The sequence below is a fragment of the Apiotrichum porosum genome (genome assembly GCF_003942205.1).
Source record: "Apiotrichum porosum strain DSM 27194 chromosome Unknown scaffold_12, whole genome shotgun sequence".
Taxonomy (NCBI): domain Eukaryota; kingdom Fungi; phylum Basidiomycota; class Tremellomycetes; order Trichosporonales; family Trichosporonaceae; genus Apiotrichum; species Apiotrichum porosum.
This window is the reverse complement of record NW_021167119.1, coordinates 387,901-404,595: the sequence shown is the minus strand read 5'-3', so window position 1 is coordinate 404,595 and position 16,695 is coordinate 387,901. Positions and strand designations below refer to the sequence as shown.

Genomic DNA, 16,695 nt, shown 5'->3' with positions numbered 1-16,695 from the left:
CTACCCATTGTGACTTATTTATGCATTGCATTTGTTTGATGACAACCTGTTCGGCTGAATAATGAGCGGACCTTCGCCAGTCCTAGCGATGGCAACACCGTACCGCCCACCACAATAGCCACAATGGTAAATGCTACCTACATACATAGGTTGTCAACAATAGATCGTTTAATTTCAAGCTGACAATCATGGTCGCCAAGTATATTGAACTGACTGGCTTCATCCAGGCGCACATGTGAATCCTGTTCGACTAAGAATGAGGCAGTGCCCTAAATAACTGCTCCGACAATACTCCAGCCAAAGTGTGCGCGGTCAGCTTGGATCCACGAAAGGCTCATCTTCCATTAGGAAGATACACGTGAACTATACTTTATACCTGAGTGTCCGCTGTCACCAATGATGACTGCCCCACAAGACCGGCTTTCAGAACTGGTTTGGTGACGACTTGCGATTTCGCGTTTGTGGCGTCAGACAGCCGATGGTATTCGCCCAGAGCGTAAAACGGTTGTCGAGTGAGCCGTGCTCGCAGAAAACTCGACAGAGGACAGTAGACAATACACCTATCAACCCTGTGTCTCCTTTCTGTTACCAAAGGCCGCCAACAAACCCAAAGCCTATTATCACGCCTTTTTTTACTCCAATTATAATCCCCCATACAAAGAGGGACATTCGGGAGGTTGCCAAAGCAAGACCCTTGAGCGGTATCTTGGAACCATGTCTTGGGGTGGCCCGTATCAAGTCGGCCGACCCTTGTGCACATGTACGCTTGTTGCTATCACGGTAACGGACTGCCAATGGTGACGGCCGCGCGATTGCGGCTCTGGCCAGGGTAACGTCAGCCACATGTGCAGCTGGTATCGCCCTGCCGACACTGGGTCTCGCGCCCACCTCTGTCGTCCTGGCTATCAACAATCTCATCCTGGGCCAACAATCTGACTAACAAGGAACTGGGAGATGCCAAAGGGCGGTATTTGATAGGGAAAGGGATCACGGAGCGATAAGACCTCAAGGTCTTTCCAACGACAATCCGGATTTCGGCGAGATCGCCGCAATTGAACCACGGCACTGCTGACGTAATGCCGTTCTATGGTGGCACATGCGCTCGTCCGGTTGGTACAGTTCCTGTGAATTCATACGTCCATGTGCTGTCCACAGAGTCACATGCGCGTGTTTGACGCTCTGCATGCGGCGAGCATACACTTGCGCACTGGTTGTGACATGCCGCGCCCGCCCTCGCTTGCAACAGGTCACCGGATCACCGGATCGGCGCGCCGCGTAATTGTGGCAAAATGTTACTCACAACAATTGCACCTATATCGACGCTCACTGCGAAAGCAGTTCTGTCCCAATAATTAACAGATCACATTTTTCACACACCAAGCTACCAACTGAACCTGCGGTCCGCATTACAGTACAACTGCTCGCCACGGGCATGGGTCCGTGGTGAGGGGGAAGGGTAGGTAGAACTTGCTTGGTATTGTTCGTAAAATAGAAACAATACGGTATCACCTCACAGATGGACCGTCTTAGGCCGCCGACTTGGTGTCGAGGTGGACCTCGCTGTTCTTCTCATCGCTGGTAGTCTCACCAAGAGCGTTCTCGTGGACACCGCCGGTGTGGTGGCCGGAGGGAAGGGCGGCGTGGTGGAGCTGGTCCTCGTCGAGGCTCTCGACGTGGATGGTGTTCTCCGACTCGTAGTTCGAGTCCGAGGTGTGCCAGAGAACCAGGAGACAGAGGGGAAGGCTCGCCATCATGATCGCAAACGAAACCGCAATCTGGAGCATCAGAATATGTCTAAAAGTGGCAAAAGTGGCGAAATGTGGCTAGAAGTGGCGGAAAAGTTCGAGGTTGATTTTGACGGCTCCAACCTTATGTCTAGACTTACCTCGGTCATGTATGCCGTGCCAACGGCATCCATCCCAAAACTAACTGCTGCGCCGGCCGACTGGACACCTTTATAATATCCTGCCATGCGGGCGAGGCGGAAGGGGTCGTTGGTGATTGTCGACATTGTGTAGTAAGCAAGACCTTGGTAAAACGAGTCGACCATGTAGTATGCGAACATGAGAACGAGAGGGCCGCGGGCCTTGCTGTTGGTCCAGTCCATGGCGAGCTTCTCGTGACGGCTGAACTTGGTCTGCCAGCCGAAACCCGCGCCCCAGACGAGGCACATGAAGAAGACGGTGAAGCACCAACCGACGATGGAACGAGTGCGACGCGAGCCAGGGACACGGTCGAGAACATTGCCGATAATGATCGCTCCGATGACGGCGCCCAGGTTGGAGAGGAAGGACGAAAGGGCACGAGTGCGGGGGTTGAACATCATCGACACAATGGAGCCCTGAGAAAAGTTAGCCACAGCCATGTAACGGTGGCAGCCAATGGTAGACGTACCTGGTAAGAGTAGAAGTAGTTGGAGCAGAAGAACATGGGGAAGAGAGCAAGCATACGCCAGTCCTTGAACTGGGCAATGAAGTTGCCAATCTCCTCGCGGGCACCCATAGAGTCCTGAAGTTCGACGACAGTGCCGTTGCCACGGACAACGTACGAAGCCGGGAGAACCAGCCAGGTGACGAGAATGGCAATCAGCATCAGGATCACAAAGACGAGGTACACTGAGGGTTGACGTCAGCAGATGTTGCGTGAAATAGCGGGCCAAAGTGGCACACGACAACGTACCAGCAGTGGAAGTGGACGGCAGACTCCTGTTGGCCTGAATACCGAGGGCAATGGCAGAGCCGACAACACCACCCATGGTGAACACGGACCAGAAGAGCGAGAACGCGCGGCCCTTGTCCTTCTCCTCGGGATAAGCCATCATGATGGCGCCTTGCGCTGTCCAGAGGAGACCGGCGCACATGCCGAGAATGGCCGAAGCGGCGATAACAAAGGCGCGGTTGCCATGGATCTGGAAGGCCCAGAGCGAACCGGCGTACAGCGAGTAACCCAAGGTGCCGATGCAGAGAGTCAGGCGAGCACCGAGGATGTTCTGTAGATGGTGTCAGCTGATCCGCTGAGAAATGTTGGAAGCGGTATTCCCAATTCCCGTCACAACACTTGGTTCCGGTTCTGCCGGAGTATTGTGCCGCTGGAGGAGCCATACCAATGCAAATACTTACGTTGATGGTGCCACCAATGATACCGAAGATGGCGAACATGGCATAGAGGATAGCGTTACCAGTGTCGACGAGAACAACATCCTGGGTACCACCGGCACCGAGACCCGAAAGAGCGTTGAAGAGACCAGGCGACAGGAAGCAGACGACTCCGACAATGAAGACTTGAGTCGTTGGCGAGTTGTCTGAAAAAGAGTCAGCCACTTCGAAACACGCGCCTCCACTGTTGGGATAATCGATGCCCAGGGTGCATGATACGTACAACGGACGGGGCCGATGCGAATAGAGGCAAGACGTTCGCCGAGAGCCATGATGGGCGGCTGATGTTTGCGGGGGAGGAACTGAGTGGAGGTTGTCGATTCGCGTCAAAGGCGATCAGGCGTCTAGCGCAAGTTGAGCTGCTGCGATGGCAGGGAGCGAGTGGGTGTGTAGGAGGTGAGTGAGGGTGTGGATCCCTTGTGGTTGGGCGGGGGGTTGTGCTGAGCGAACCGTGTTGGACGTCGGGGTTTTGTACTCGATCCCCCTGCGTCGAGGTCGGTTGGACATGGGCTATCGGTGGTGGTCCGTTTGCGGCGACCGTGCCGAGCATGCCGCCACCGAGCGCGTCGACGGTGCAGGCAGAAAAGGGCGGACTGACGGACCGGATCGAGAGCAGCGCGCGCGCGTGACCGACAACGTCCAAGCTGCGCGGGCGCTTGCCAGCGTCCAGGGCTTTTTGCGAGTAAGGGGCGAGAAGCAAGGAACGCCGGCCCATGGCCCCATGTGCTCCCCCACATGGAGACGCGCCGAGCCAGATACGGGGCAGCGGGGAGGCACACGCACTCTGAATGGACGGCAATGGACAACCAGCAACCGATAATCTCCACATGCGGCGGACGACGGCGGAGCCTGCACCACGATGAGTTTCGGCGTGTACGCCGGCCGCAACAACCACCCACACCGTGGGGCCGGAGCATCTCATTTTGCCCCGCGGCGGGCCTGCCGATCTACTTTGCGGAGCTCCTGCAAGAGATCGGTGTATGCTTGCCTGCTCCAGATCCTCTGGACCTCCGGAGCCAGCGAGGAGGGCAGCGACATGTGATTGAGCAAAAGTTGGGTGGGGACAGATGAAAGGACAGATGAAGGTCACGAAAACATGCTCCAAAAAAAAGTTTGGCTGTTGTCACGTGACCATTAGACGGGGTGGCTTGGGCCACCGCCTTTGTTTCGTGCAGTAATGCGGCGATGATTTGGAACTCTTAGAATGCATTGGTATGACCCTCTTGCAGCCAGGTCTAAAAGGCGCCTGTACGTAATGGAGCGTGGGTGGGAAAGCGCGGGAAATATCAATAATACTAATGGACTAGAATCCGACATTAAATAGTATTACGTTTCCCGGTTGTAATAGTTGTATAGTTATATAGTGCTACAACAAAGTGTACAGTACAGTACTGTACAGTAAGTAATACATCGCATACTAATTTAGCCATGATACTATTACTCAAATCCTAAGGCTTAATGAGCTTTATCTGGGGCTTTTCGGCAGAAACGGCGCCTTGGGGCTTTGCACATGGCACACCGCCTTTTCTTGCCGCGGCTGCCGGCTGCTGGCTGATGCTTTGTTTCAGTTGGATCTCGGCTTTTGTGTGGCCTGACAACGCTGCCGTTATTGGAGATCTGGCCATCTTCGTTAGGGCGATGATTGCAGACCAACGCACCGACGTACGTTTGGGCTCAACTCTGTACGCACAGTGGATGCCAACTGCCCAGCCATTCCACAAGACTTTTGGTGCAGGGCATCGGCTGGGCATCGGCTGGGCATCGGCAAGTTGAGACGCCTTCGTTCAACACACTGCCGAGGCTACGTTTAAACACGGTTTGAAGCTTGCGATGAACAATCAGAGGTGGCCACAGATCCACAGATGGATCAAGTTCCGCGATCCCATCTCTCAAAGCCCAGGCCCATGGCAAAAGCACACAACAGAGAAGGGACTGGCGACTTGCCCAACGCCTCGTTTACATTCCTGCCACAGTAAGTGCGGTCAGCGGCAGAAGCCGCCGAGGTGAGGTGACAGCCACGAACGTCGCCATGGTTTGGGTGTTTGATTTGACATCCAGCAACAGTGTCGGATGACAGTCCTGTGCAACAATGGTGCAACAATCCAACGCCGAGAATGGCTCTCTGGTGGCCGGTGGAGGAATTCCACAGCAACGTAGGCCGGGAGGCTCGCCGTTCGCCAACTGTGATCCGGCCACCGCCGGTGGCGCCGGTGGGAGGCGATTCTGGCGATAGTGGCGACGAATGAGACAGATGCTGTGATCTGGGAACGCTGCATGGCTCGCTGCATTGCCCAAGTAGGGTGCATGCGAATGAGATACGCAACATAGCTTTGAAGGCAAACGACCCCGTTATAGTCGTTATGTTCGAATGCACACGGCAAAACATGTGGGAGTAGTGCAAACCGCAGCGGTGCGATTAGAATTGTGATGGTCCAAACCACAATCGTCGGGGATTAGGATCGGATCTGCGGCTTGGAATGAGAAAGGGTGGCAGGGGAACACTGGTCACCAACTATGCTAGCTACCACTTTGACTCAACTGCCTGATCGCAACAAACGAGGAAGTGACCAGTCAGGCTGAATCGGCGCACAACCACTCGCCCCCAACGATCTCCCCCACTCACCCGTACAAAATGACGTCATCTGCCCACCTTCACAAGCGACAACCGCGACCAACTCACTGGACGTCGCATCCAATCTCTTTTCTTCACCTCTCAAACCACCTCTGACCATTTCGTCCAGCGCAATGACGGCGGTAACCTCGACCTTTACGCCCCTGGAGGAGATGCGGTACCCAAACAAGAAGGTGCTCGCCGACGAGTTTGTCGGCCGCAAGCTCTCAGAACTCCGCACACCGGCCTGCATCATTGACAGGCGCGCGTTCAAGACTAACTGTGAGGTCATGGTCGAGCAGACCCATGACAAGGGCATGAACTTCCGCGCGCATATCAAAAGTACGTACAGGCTTAATGAGCTGCATTGTGAATGGGCGAGTGTGAGATGATACGGAGACGTTGTCACCTCGCAACTTTCACAGCCATGACCAACGATGATCTCTCGCTTACACACAGCCCACAAGACACCCGATGGCACTCGCCTCCAGGTTGAAGCCGGTCCTGGAGTCAGCTCACTCGTGACCTCGACGCTGCCGGAAGTATGGGGTGTTCTCGAGTCTGGCCTCGTTGCCGATGGCAAAGTCGTCGACGTGAGTGTATTCTGGTTGCAACTTCTGGCCGCGTACCGCTGTTGCACCGCCTAACAGCGCAGATCCTGTACTCGCTCCCCGTAGGAGAAGGCGTAATTGAGGACTTGAACGCCGCGCAAGAGAAGGCGGGCAACAAGTGCTCCATTCGTGTCATGGTCGACCACCCGCTCCAGATTGCGGCACTCCAACGCTGGCATAAACGACTTAACCGCCGCAAACCATGGAGCGTCTTTGTCAAGGTCGACGGTGGAGGCAAGCGTGCTGGTGCGCCACCTCGTAGCGCTCAAATGAAGGCTCTGATTGAGGAGATTGCCAAGACACCTCAGGTAGAGATCTTTGGATTTTACTCTCGTGCGTACCGCTACTATCGCCTCGGGTTCGTTCGACTGAGGTGTGTGCTGACGCCTTTACAGACTTTGGCCAGTCGTACCAGTCGCGCTCCCTCGACAAGGCAGGAGAGTTCTACGCGGGCGAGATCGAGTGCGTCAACGACGCCGCGGCCTTTGCGCGCACCCTCGGCGTATCTGGTGACTGGATTCTGTCTGTCGGGGCGACACCGACTGCACACGCTGCTGTCCTCGGTGCAGGGGGCAAGGACGCGTCTGGTGCAGCCCTGAATGGCACTTTGGAGCTGCACGCTGGTTGCTACTGCCTCAACGACCTGCAGCAGCTCGCTACCGGCATGATCACCGGACCTCGCAAGAACGCACTCTCCGTCCTTGCCACCGTTGTAAGCAGCTACGCTGACCGCGGCGAGGCGCTGTGCGACTCTGGCGCTTTGGCTATGAGCAAGGACACAGGACCCTCCCCTGGTTTCGGACACGTCGTGTCCAAGGGACACGAGGGCTGGATCCTCGGCGGTGTCAGCCAGGAGCACGGCATCCTGCGTCGAGACCAAGACGCCAAGCAGGTTGCTGAGCTGTCCATTGGAGACAAGCTCCGTATTGTCCCCAACCACGCGTGCTTGTGCTGCGCGTGTTTCCCGTGGTTCTATATTGTGGATGGCAACGGCGATGAAGTTGTCGACGTGTGGGTGCCGTGGAAGGGATGGTAGGGGAAAGTAGAGCATGTAGCACTTGAAGAGTGGGAAGCGCCAAACAAAACATGTACCCTGTTCGTGAAGCGAATGGTACCCGAGTGCTCAGCCAAGCTCTGAGCAGCTAGTTGTGATTTGGTCCAGTTGGGACCGAGTGAGTGGCAATCCAACCCTGGAAGACCACAAAGTTCAATGCGATATGATACATGTGCCTCCGCTTGTCTACATCTTCATCTCGTACATGCCATCAGGAGGGCGGACGGGGGTTGTGTCTGGTTGTCAGCTCCGTCTCCATGGCCTTAGCTTACTGCTGCCGACACTGCTCCAGTCGGTGCTGAGGCTGGTACCTCCACTTTCGGTAAAGCTCTTGATCATGGCACGCTTCGTGTCCTCGTCGGCGTTGGCGTAGATTCCGGCAAAGAGCTTCTGGAGAGCGGCATCACCGCCAGCGTTGGGGTCGGCACTATCCTTGGCCGGAGTCTCGCTGTCGTCATCATCAAGGTCGGCAGCGAGCTTGTCCCAGTTCTTCTTTGCGGGACGCGCGGCGGCAGGAGCGGACGACGAGGAGCCAGCGGTGGGTGTCGAAGTCAAGGGAACGGCAGAGAGAGTGATGGGTGCGCCCGTGCCGACAAGGGTGGGCCAGTTGACCGGCTCGTCTTTGGCGAGCTTGAGCTCGATCTGTGGCGTCAGTACGCGTCGTGACCGAGCGGTGAGCGAAGACATGGCATGTACGCACCTTTGTTCCCAGCACGCGCTCTGTGCACTCTCCTGGAGCAATGTGCCCCGCCAGAGGGGTAAGCGTAAAGCTCTGGCTGGGGTCCTCGCCGCGAGGAGGAAGGATAACCTCCACGCTGCTCGTGTGGTAGTTGACGAGCACATCCAGGCCCGCGTAGCCCTTGATGTAGAGGGAGACGGTCACCTGCGCGGGAGTCTGGTAAAAGTCGTGTCTAACTGTCAGCTCCTGGGAAGAGCGGGAGCGGCCGTGGCTTACCGTGGTACTGGGATTTCAAGTGGTTGCGACATGGTTTGGGTGATGGTGAGAGGAGAGGACGTCGATGCGTCATGAAGGAACACAAGAGATCAAGAGAGACGACCTCCACCAGGGGCATGGGGGCGGAGGCATTCCCACGTGGAAACAAGAGGCACCGTACGACCGTGCGAAAGTACTCAGAACCGCAGGACCCCCCACCACACTCGGCACACTTTCCAGAAAGTGGAGGTCGCGGTCTGACGTCATCACCATCTTTCCAATCTTGCATGGGAAGTCACTGTGATAACGACACATATCCAACATCGGACGCTGTCAGTTCTCCCATCGTCATGCCCGCTTCTCCCCACAACATCCTTCTATTTTACGGGTCCTACCGCGCCGACCGCGCGGGTATCCGCCTGGCCAACTACCTCACCAAGCAGTTCCAGGCGCGCGGAGCCAATGCCGAGCTTATCGACGCCAAGGTTTGCAACTTTCCCATCCTCGACAAAATGTACAAGGAATACGCTCCCGGCATGGCTCCAACCCACCTCGAGACGCTGGCCAACAAGATCAAGGCTGCTGATGCGTTTGTATTCGTCACGGGCGAGTACAACTGGGGTCCCCAGCCTGGTCTCAAGAACCTCACCGACCACTTTCTCGAGGAGTGGTTCTGGCGTCCGGCCGCAATCGCGAGCTACTCGGCCGGCAGGTTCAGCGGCACACGCTCCAGTTTCGTATGGCATGCGATGCTGTCAGAGATGGGCATGATTGTCGTCTCGAGCACCATTGCCGTTGGCGGTATCACCAAGACACTCAACGAAAATGACGAGCCGACTGGCGACTCTGGCGCTTCCCTTGCACGGTCATTCCCGACGTTTGCCGACGACCTTGCATGGTGGACCGAGGCGGCTATCAACCAGCGCAAAATCAAGGCTCCGCCCTTCTAAAGCATTGCGAAACCGAGTCGAAAGGCAAAGCCTGGCACACTATGTATCCTTGTCAAGCGTGCTGGTAGATTTAGTGTGTCGTTATGGATCTTACGTTCATCTGACTACATTCTCAAACTTGGTTGCCTGCTGTTCGACAGCTATGCACAGTGTATCAGGTATCAGCAAAGCGAGATCCAGGAGCTATCTCGTGCTACTCGCCACCTCTTCTCCTTGTTCCTGGAAGGGAGCGCGAGCGGCCAGTCTGCTGTGGAAAGAACAGCGACATCACGAACCTAGACGCTCCCGCGCCATGCTAATGGAGGACACGCTGCAGCGAACCAGCCGGAACCCACCCGGACTCACCCGGAAAACGTGTGTGGGGCCATCGATGGCATCGCCACCTTCGCTGAGGAGGAGGGCGGCGTTCCAGTTCTCGCTGGATCGTAGCACGACCATGCTGTACGCCACGTTGAGGGACCTGCCAGAACTGGGGAGGCTGGAGTGAGGCCAAGTGAGTATTACTGCACGGAACGCTGGTTAACGGCACTCGTGATATCAAGGACGACCAGTGAATCCGACTACACTGGTGCTACCTCTGTCTGCCCCCCTCCCGGTGTGCCCAACGGTTCTGGGGCGGACAGTCGCTGGGGCTGGCACTCGTTAGCAACTTATCCTGGATTTCGCACCATCTCGATGTACGTGTTCATTGTGTGGTCCTGATATCCTGTGACCTTCGAATTCAAATCTGAAGCAATACATGGGCGCATGTTGCCAAGCTCGTGACATCAAGGACCAATCGGGCCACATATCATGCTCAGCTGACGAGCGTTAGACGGAGGAACGCTAGCCGAACCAACTTGAAGTCACCACAACACTAACACCCCCGTCATCGGTACCCTCTGGAGGACCAGCCACCGTGTTGGATGTGGAATGCGTCCGCGTCCCAACTAACAGGTGGTGAAAAATTACGGGCTGAAACTGCCACCTATCAGCAAGAAGGTGCATACTGTACTAAGGGGCACGTGGCCTTGATCTTCTACGTTATATGCATCGCATCGTGCCAACACTGGAATCCCTGGTGCGTTCAGCCACTGCAGACAGTTACAGGCGCGTTTGCGGCTTGGTCCAAGCAGATGTCTATACCGAGGTGCCACATAACTAACGCCCCTCTGAGAAACACATAGAGACCCCCCCCACGAGGCCCCCACCAATCCTCTATGTGTTTTTGATCATTTGCCATGGGCGCAAGGGGTCATTCCATACGCGAGTCCCATCATTTGCGCCCCGTTGACCATGTGTATACGATTCGCGCCCTTGTGGCGTGTCTGTCCTCTGTGCCGCCTTGGTGAAAGGATTCACTAGCTCCATACCTCCGGGTTCGTTTCTTCTATATGCATGCCAAACACTATCATCGCACCTATACTGCTGCTCTTCTTCACACCAGGATCTGAGCCTCGCTCAAGTCCAAACGGCAGTCATGGTCGAAGCAGCGTTTGACATAGTCCTCGGTGTTGGTGGGCGCCACACACGGTATCAAATTTATCGTCAGATCTCGATTTAAATGGCAATTTCCCTAACTTCATTTATTCACTCTTCATACTTCCTCATTCTGACACTGGGTAATGAGCTCCGTGTCATCATGTTCGGCGTGCCACCACAATGGAGCAACGTGGTGTCACCGAAGCAGGATCCTGCTGCGTGGAGGAGCACCGCATGCAGTGGGAATTTCTTGCGTGTGGCGAGAGTGGCCCATACGCCCTGGTCACGGTCAGCTTGCCTGTACAAGCGGGGTCACGCGAACCTCGCAACGGTCAGGTAGACTGTAAACGTCACCGAAGAGCACCAGTGTTGTTGTTACGAGACGATACATAGACTAAGAGATACCTTCCAGCGTCTGCTCGACGGTACAAGATGTTGTGAAAGTTTTCGACCATTTTTGTGCCACAAAACCCGGAATTAACGCATATTTTGACAAAGATATCCAAACTTGGGGTGTGCATGGATGGGTGTCTACACGGTCCACCAACACCCTCCTACTCTACCCAGTGTTAAGAATTGATGGTGCCCCACACTGAGGTGGGATCGGAGGTGCGAGCATCCTGGCGACACCTGGAGATGCTCTTGTACTAGTCATGCGCATGTTGCATAGCACCTTCTGGCTCTCTGTCTGACTTTCCTTCTCTCTCTCTTGCATTTTGTACCTTCCTCCCCAGTCCGCGCCTTGTCCTGCTAATTTAGTCTCTCTCTCACACCGGTCTCGCCGCCCCGCACGCCTTTTAGGTCCCACTGACTGTGGAGTTTAGGGCTCCTGTTCCGTGTGGAGGCTCACGCACTCCCTTTCTCCATTAGCCACTAAGGTTAAGCGACTGCTTTTGGTTGAGAATCCACTTTTCAAGTGCAATGGGCTTGTCGGCCTTGGGTTTGGGCCGCCAGTTGCCGAGAAGTGCGTTCCGCCAGTCTTGGCTGGCGCGCCCGTTCGGCGTGACAGTGGCGGCCATGGTAGTGGTGGCTGTCGAGCCGGTTGGGGAGGAACTCGACATTGTGGGAGGTCGGCCGTGCGACGGGCCGGTGTGGTTGTCGGTCTGTGAGCTGGTTGGTGGGGCGGACGAAGAGGGAACAACTCGTGCGAAAGTGCCGTCCCTAGTAGTCACAAAGAGATTGCGGTGTCGGGGAGGAAGCTTGGGCAGCTTGGGGAGTTCCCCGAGGTGGGCCTTTGCGGCCAGACTCTGGCGGAGTACTCCATCCTGCTTTTTCTGGTGCTGCTCCTGTTTCGAGGACCATGTGTTTTGGACAATTGCAAGGGCCTGAGGGATGTTGGGGCGCTTGTGGGGAGCGGTACGTGTGGTCTTGATGTCACCTGCCGAACGGGACAAATGGTTGGGGGCTGCCGCTGTGGGCAGGTGGCCGTGAGTGACAATCTTGGTAGCCGCACGGGATGTATCTGGGGTATCCAACGGAAGGCGACGTTTCTTGTGGGGGTGCTCGCCGATGTCATTACCCGCCGGCGCAGGAAGAAGACGTTGGAAGAATGCTTGGATGTGTCAGAATGAAGAAGAATGCAGAGTAAAGAACAGATACGGGAATTACAAGGATTAAATACTAGATATGAGGACGCATTTGATACCGTGTGGCGCAACACCAACAGGATGCGCGTACTGAGTCATGTTAGAGTGTCGCTCAACTCAGCGCATCCGCTGTCACGCCACTCACTCGTCCATCGTGAACGGCTCCATGCTCTCGCGAGGGTGTTCCTGGAGATGCTCGGCCATGGCAAAGTGAATCCACTCGACGCTGAGCATGTGGGTGTCCTCTCTGCCGCTGAATCGAGCGATGAGTTTCGTGTACTCGTAGTGGAGGACGGTGCTCGTGGCAGCTCCGTCGTCCACAATCGGCAGGGCAAACAAAATGACATTAATCTTGCCATCCGTGGGTGAGATTGCAATGTTGCCACCGGCGGCCTGTATAGTACGTCAGCGGTCAACGATGAGTGGGTAGCTGGTGACGAGCAAGCCAGTGCTCACGGTAATGAGCTTTGTAATCCACTTGAACGTGGACGACTGTTGGGGGTAGTATATCGTGAATTGCGATAGCAGCGGCGTGGATGCCATTGTGAACAGGAAATACGGTAAGTGGTTGACAAGAGGAGAGAAGGTATCGGCTCACATCATCTTGTTGGGGACGCGTTGACGTGACCGGCGGAAGCTATTGCCCCGCGCCCTCATCTGTAAACACATTATGAAGCCATTCCCGAGACAGGTTTGTCACGATATGTGTTTTTCAGTCGCTGGAGAAATACATAGACAATTTCATGGGGAAGATTATTCACAACGTAATGCGTTTTTCGGACACTGACGAAACACACTAAGAATATCGCGGGAAGAATCCTCAACGCGTTATGTGTTTTTCGGTCAATGGAGCCACTGCCCACTTCCACTGAGGACTCTTTGGCACGTCCTGCATTCTTCAGCCACTGATCACATCGACGTCTGCGCTCCTTCATAAGAGAGGATATGCTCATAGGCCAAATGTCGGCCATATGTTGCATGCGTCGTTTGGCCCATCCGCCCATTCATCGTTGCACCCCACCATTCGGCCTTCAATTATTACTCTGTACCAGAATGTAAGCATGCAAAACCAACCAGAATGTCTCCAACCACTCTGATATCTGCGTGATAACGCCATGTGGCCCCCGCCGCCTGTACGTACGTCGGCGATCAAGGAGGGTGGGTACATACATAGCTGGTGACGAGAAGGCAGTGACGTGCGGCGATTAACCTGGCCAGCCACGCGCACGTCGGCTGTTGCAAGCGAAAGTAAATGCCGAATCTGGATGGCATCAGGGTGGATGCCATGGCGGTGAAAGGTATGTAGAGAGGACATGAGGATTCAAGGTTGCAGTCGGAGAAAGAAGCAAGATAGCCGGCCACGATGTCGTTTCTCAGCGGATCAGCGGTGTTGTCGCCGTCGTCGTTCAGGTGGATGGGAGAGGTCTCGGTCGGGACGGCAGTGTGTGGCTGCTTCTTGTGGTGCTGGTGGGATATTTCCGAATGGGTGATGGCAGTGGACCTTTTACCAAGCAAAGAATTGGTATTGTTGTCGTGAGAACGGTCGCTGTTTGACGGCGTCGCTTTGTGGTGGGAGGATGTGGTGTTCGAAGGTGCAAGCGCGCTCAAGAAGCTCTCAATCCTGGTGCTGAAAGGTTAGAAGGACCCAGGCGAGAGAACCTGTCACGTTACTCACGGACTCATCAAGAACTTTTCGACCTGTGCCCGTGAGGGCCCTTTGTTGAGCATCTGGCTAGCGACCATGTAGTGTAGCCACTCAATCGCGACTAGTTTGGGCCCCTTGCCATCCTTGTGCACACGGGCAATGTTGGCGTATTCCTGGTGAAGGATACGTCTCGTTGCCGCGTCGCCGTCCAGCGTCGGAAAAGCGAACAAGATGATGGTCGTGGTCGTGTCACGGTACGAGGTGGTGACACGTTCGCCCGATTTCTGTAGGTACACGTTAATGCTCAGGGAGAAGGGTGGCGAGGAAGGCAGTACTTACCTCGATGAGCGCTGCGGCCCACTTGAACATCGAGAAGTGCAGGGGGATATAGATTATGTGTCCGCTAAAGAGAGGTTTGGACAGTACGGCCATGTTTTAGCCAGTGTTGCGTAAAGTGGAAGGAAGAAGATCATTAGCTGGCCTGATCAACGCGCCGTTTAGTTGATTAGCGACCACCGCCACGCGTCGACCCCGATTGCTCCCGCTCACCAAGGACGTGGGTAAATGTGTCCTCCTTTGGGTGCCAACGGTGACGGGTGAGATGGCGTGGCGGGTGGCGGCATCGTGACGGAGAGGGTGGGGCGCCGTGGGGTGAGGGGAGAAATTGTGCGGGGCTTCTTCTTGGTGTGCTTCTCCTCCTCAGTATACCATGTGTTCAGAGCTTTTGCCATAGGCATTGAAATCTTTGGACGGCGGGAGGAGGGCGCTGTAGTGTCGTCGAGCACATCGATACGTTTGCGGCGGGGTTTCGCGGCTGCGACGGGTGTCGAGTTGACCAACTTGCGCTTTAACTCTCTACGAGCGGCTCTGAGAAAAGCGATGGCGATCCGAAGAATCCGTATTGGACGATAAGGTGTCTGCAATCGGGGGCAGGGAAGCGGGGGCTGTACGTAAAACGACCGCGCCAGGTTGTTCGGTAGGGGCTTGGAGGAACGCGGGTCCATTGCTGGGGGGTTGGGAGACGGGAGAGGAACAAGAGTCGAGCATCTCGATTACGCGGTTTATCTTTGCCCTGACATATTAGAAGGGATCAACCGAGCGAATACGTCATGTTCCTCACAGGCTCAGCTTGAACTTGTCAAGCTGGGGATTGGGGAGGCTGGGTTTGCCTTGGTGCGAAAGGAGGTAATATATCTAATATATCCAGTCAGTGGGCACGACCGCTGACGCACCAACGCGCCCTTGACCGAGGGCAATGGCGCGGTATTCCGCCAGAAGGAGACGGGTCATGGATGTATCCGCTTCAAGAGTGGGAAAGACCATTGTAATGATCGTCACACCCTGCTCCCTGTAAGAGGATGCTAGCTTTGCACCACCATTCTGCGGTGTATCAGTAACGAGTCGACCAGTGGCCAGTGACGAGGAAGGTGAAACTTACCTCGAGGATCTTGGCGAGGTGGCGGAGGAGAGACCATTGTAGAGGGAGGTAGACGACAGACTGTGAGAATAATCTCGTGGTTGTGGAGGCCATGGCTGGAGGACCCAACAAAGGACTGTATGAAAAGAAGATGATGGGATGAGTGAAGATGGTGGTATCAGTGAAGATGGTAGGGTCAGCGTGGTGTTTATTTCACAGACGCTGGGGTCGCGCCGCCATCCACGAAATCTGTTTGCGCTCTCTCTTACGTCTACCACGGTCGATAAAAAACACCAGGCCAAACCGCCAATTTATGGTCAGCTTTGAAGGGATGTACAAGTCTGATGCTGAAGACTATGTACTGCAAATGTCGATACATTCCGTGGAGGGTCAGAGAACACAAAGAAAGAGGGACTTCTCTCGGGCAAGGGAGAACACAAATATACACTCGTCTCAGCGAAATGCTTCACACGTCGTGTCTGACGGGCGCTGGAGAAACACATAGAGACCTTCCCCGGGAGGAATTCTTGGCACGTTATGCATTTGTGCGGCCAAACACGTCGAGATGCACTAGCGGTTCTATATCAGAGGGGATTCCAGATTATGCTCCTAGGTGAGACCCAGCAGCACTATGCGTATGCGTTGTGGGACGTTCCACCCCACAATTCGCGCCGCGTGACTACTGCATTCAAGGAAAAGCGGTGCAAAACCAACCAAAATGTCTCTACCACTACTGATATCTGCATGCTGTGGCCCTCCGGTGCAGCCAAAGGTAGCTGGATGGGATAGAAAGAAACCATATGCCCAGGCACGGTGTATACGCCACGAACGGCTAACATGCAATTCTTGCCTGTCAACATTTCTTGCCTTGTGCCGCGGCTGTCGCCGCAAGCGGGGTCGGAATCTTTTTGATAACGCAAAAAGCAACTCACAGTCCACTTTGGTAGTTAGGCCAAGCATTGGTGCAAAACCACACCAGTCGACCTGCAATCGTTCACGTTTTGCAGGGTGTCCCACGAAATGCGCTCCAACCTATTGCCAAACGGTCAGGCGCCGCGGTCGTTTGCGTCGCCTTTTTCAGCCGAACTCTAGTGATAGGACACTCAGCTCAGCAAGAATTCTGCCTAACAGAGAGACAAGGCGATATACCCGAAATCAGGCAAGAAACTGGTCGCAATGCATGGCGATGGTGATAAGCCCATAGAAGAGAACATGGTTGCCGCATACGTCGGAGGATTGTCATCTCTGGAACTCTGGGCGTGTCCCTAGGC

General features: G+C 55.2%; 6 protein-coding genes across 6 annotated transcripts; 2 read left to right on the top strand and 4 right to left on the bottom strand.

Annotated features, from left to right (window-relative positions):
* Window positions 1–1,526: 1,526 nt before the first annotated feature.
* On the bottom strand, window positions 1,527–3,427 carry EHS24_002197 (uncharacterized protein; the record flags this gene model as incomplete). Its single annotated transcript, XM_028617941.1, has 6 exons — window positions 1,527–1,775; window positions 1,886–2,341; window positions 2,395–2,615; window positions 2,680–2,989; window positions 3,120–3,301; window positions 3,379–3,427. The coding sequence occupies 6 exons, from the start codon at window positions 3,425–3,427 to the stop codon at window positions 1,527–1,529; spliced, it is 1,467 nt and encodes a 488-aa protein (XP_028473619.1).
* A 2,473-nt stretch (window positions 3,428–5,900) lies between these two features.
* EHS24_002196 (uncharacterized protein) lies at window positions 5,901–7,413 on the top strand (the record flags this gene model as incomplete). The annotated part of the gene is made up of 4 exons (XM_028617940.1): window positions 5,901–6,108; window positions 6,226–6,359; window positions 6,422–6,710; window positions 6,773–7,413. 4 exons carry the CDS (start codon window positions 5,901–5,903, stop codon window positions 7,411–7,413), a joined length of 1,272 nt encoding a protein of 423 aa, XP_028473618.1.
* Window positions 7,414–7,617: 204 nt separating this feature from the next.
* On the bottom strand, window positions 7,618–8,418 carry EHS24_002195 (uncharacterized protein; the record flags this gene model as incomplete). Its single annotated transcript, XM_028617939.1, has 4 exons — window positions 7,618–7,667; window positions 7,704–8,073; window positions 8,132–8,342; window positions 8,387–8,418. The coding sequence occupies 4 exons, from the start codon at window positions 8,416–8,418 to the stop codon at window positions 7,618–7,620; spliced, it is 663 nt and encodes a 220-aa protein (XP_028473617.1).
* A 297-nt stretch (window positions 8,419–8,715) lies between these two features.
* Window positions 8,716–9,315, top strand: EHS24_002194 (uncharacterized protein; the record flags this gene model as incomplete). Its single annotated transcript, XM_028617938.1, has 1 exon — window positions 8,716–9,315. The coding sequence occupies one exon, from the start codon at window positions 8,716–8,718 to the stop codon at window positions 9,313–9,315; it is 600 nt and encodes a 199-aa protein (XP_028473616.1).
* A 2,327-nt stretch (window positions 9,316–11,642) lies between these two features.
* Window positions 11,643–12,905, bottom strand: EHS24_002193 (uncharacterized protein; the record flags this gene model as incomplete). The annotated part of the gene is made up of 4 exons (XM_028617937.1): window positions 11,643–12,278; window positions 12,422–12,452; window positions 12,508–12,755; window positions 12,819–12,905. The coding sequence occupies 4 exons, from the start codon at window positions 12,903–12,905 to the stop codon at window positions 11,643–11,645; spliced, it is 1,002 nt and encodes a 333-aa protein (XP_028473615.1).
* A 606-nt stretch (window positions 12,906–13,511) lies between these two features.
* On the bottom strand, window positions 13,512–15,538 carry EHS24_002192 (uncharacterized protein; the record flags this gene model as incomplete). The annotated part of the gene is made up of 7 exons (XM_028617936.1): window positions 13,512–13,983; window positions 14,038–14,291; window positions 14,347–14,410; window positions 14,557–14,874; window positions 15,128–15,201; window positions 15,244–15,387; window positions 15,446–15,538. The coding sequence occupies 7 exons, from the start codon at window positions 15,536–15,538 to the stop codon at window positions 13,512–13,514; spliced, it is 1,419 nt and encodes a 472-aa protein (XP_028473614.1).
* Window positions 15,539–16,695: the final 1,157 nt, after the last annotated feature.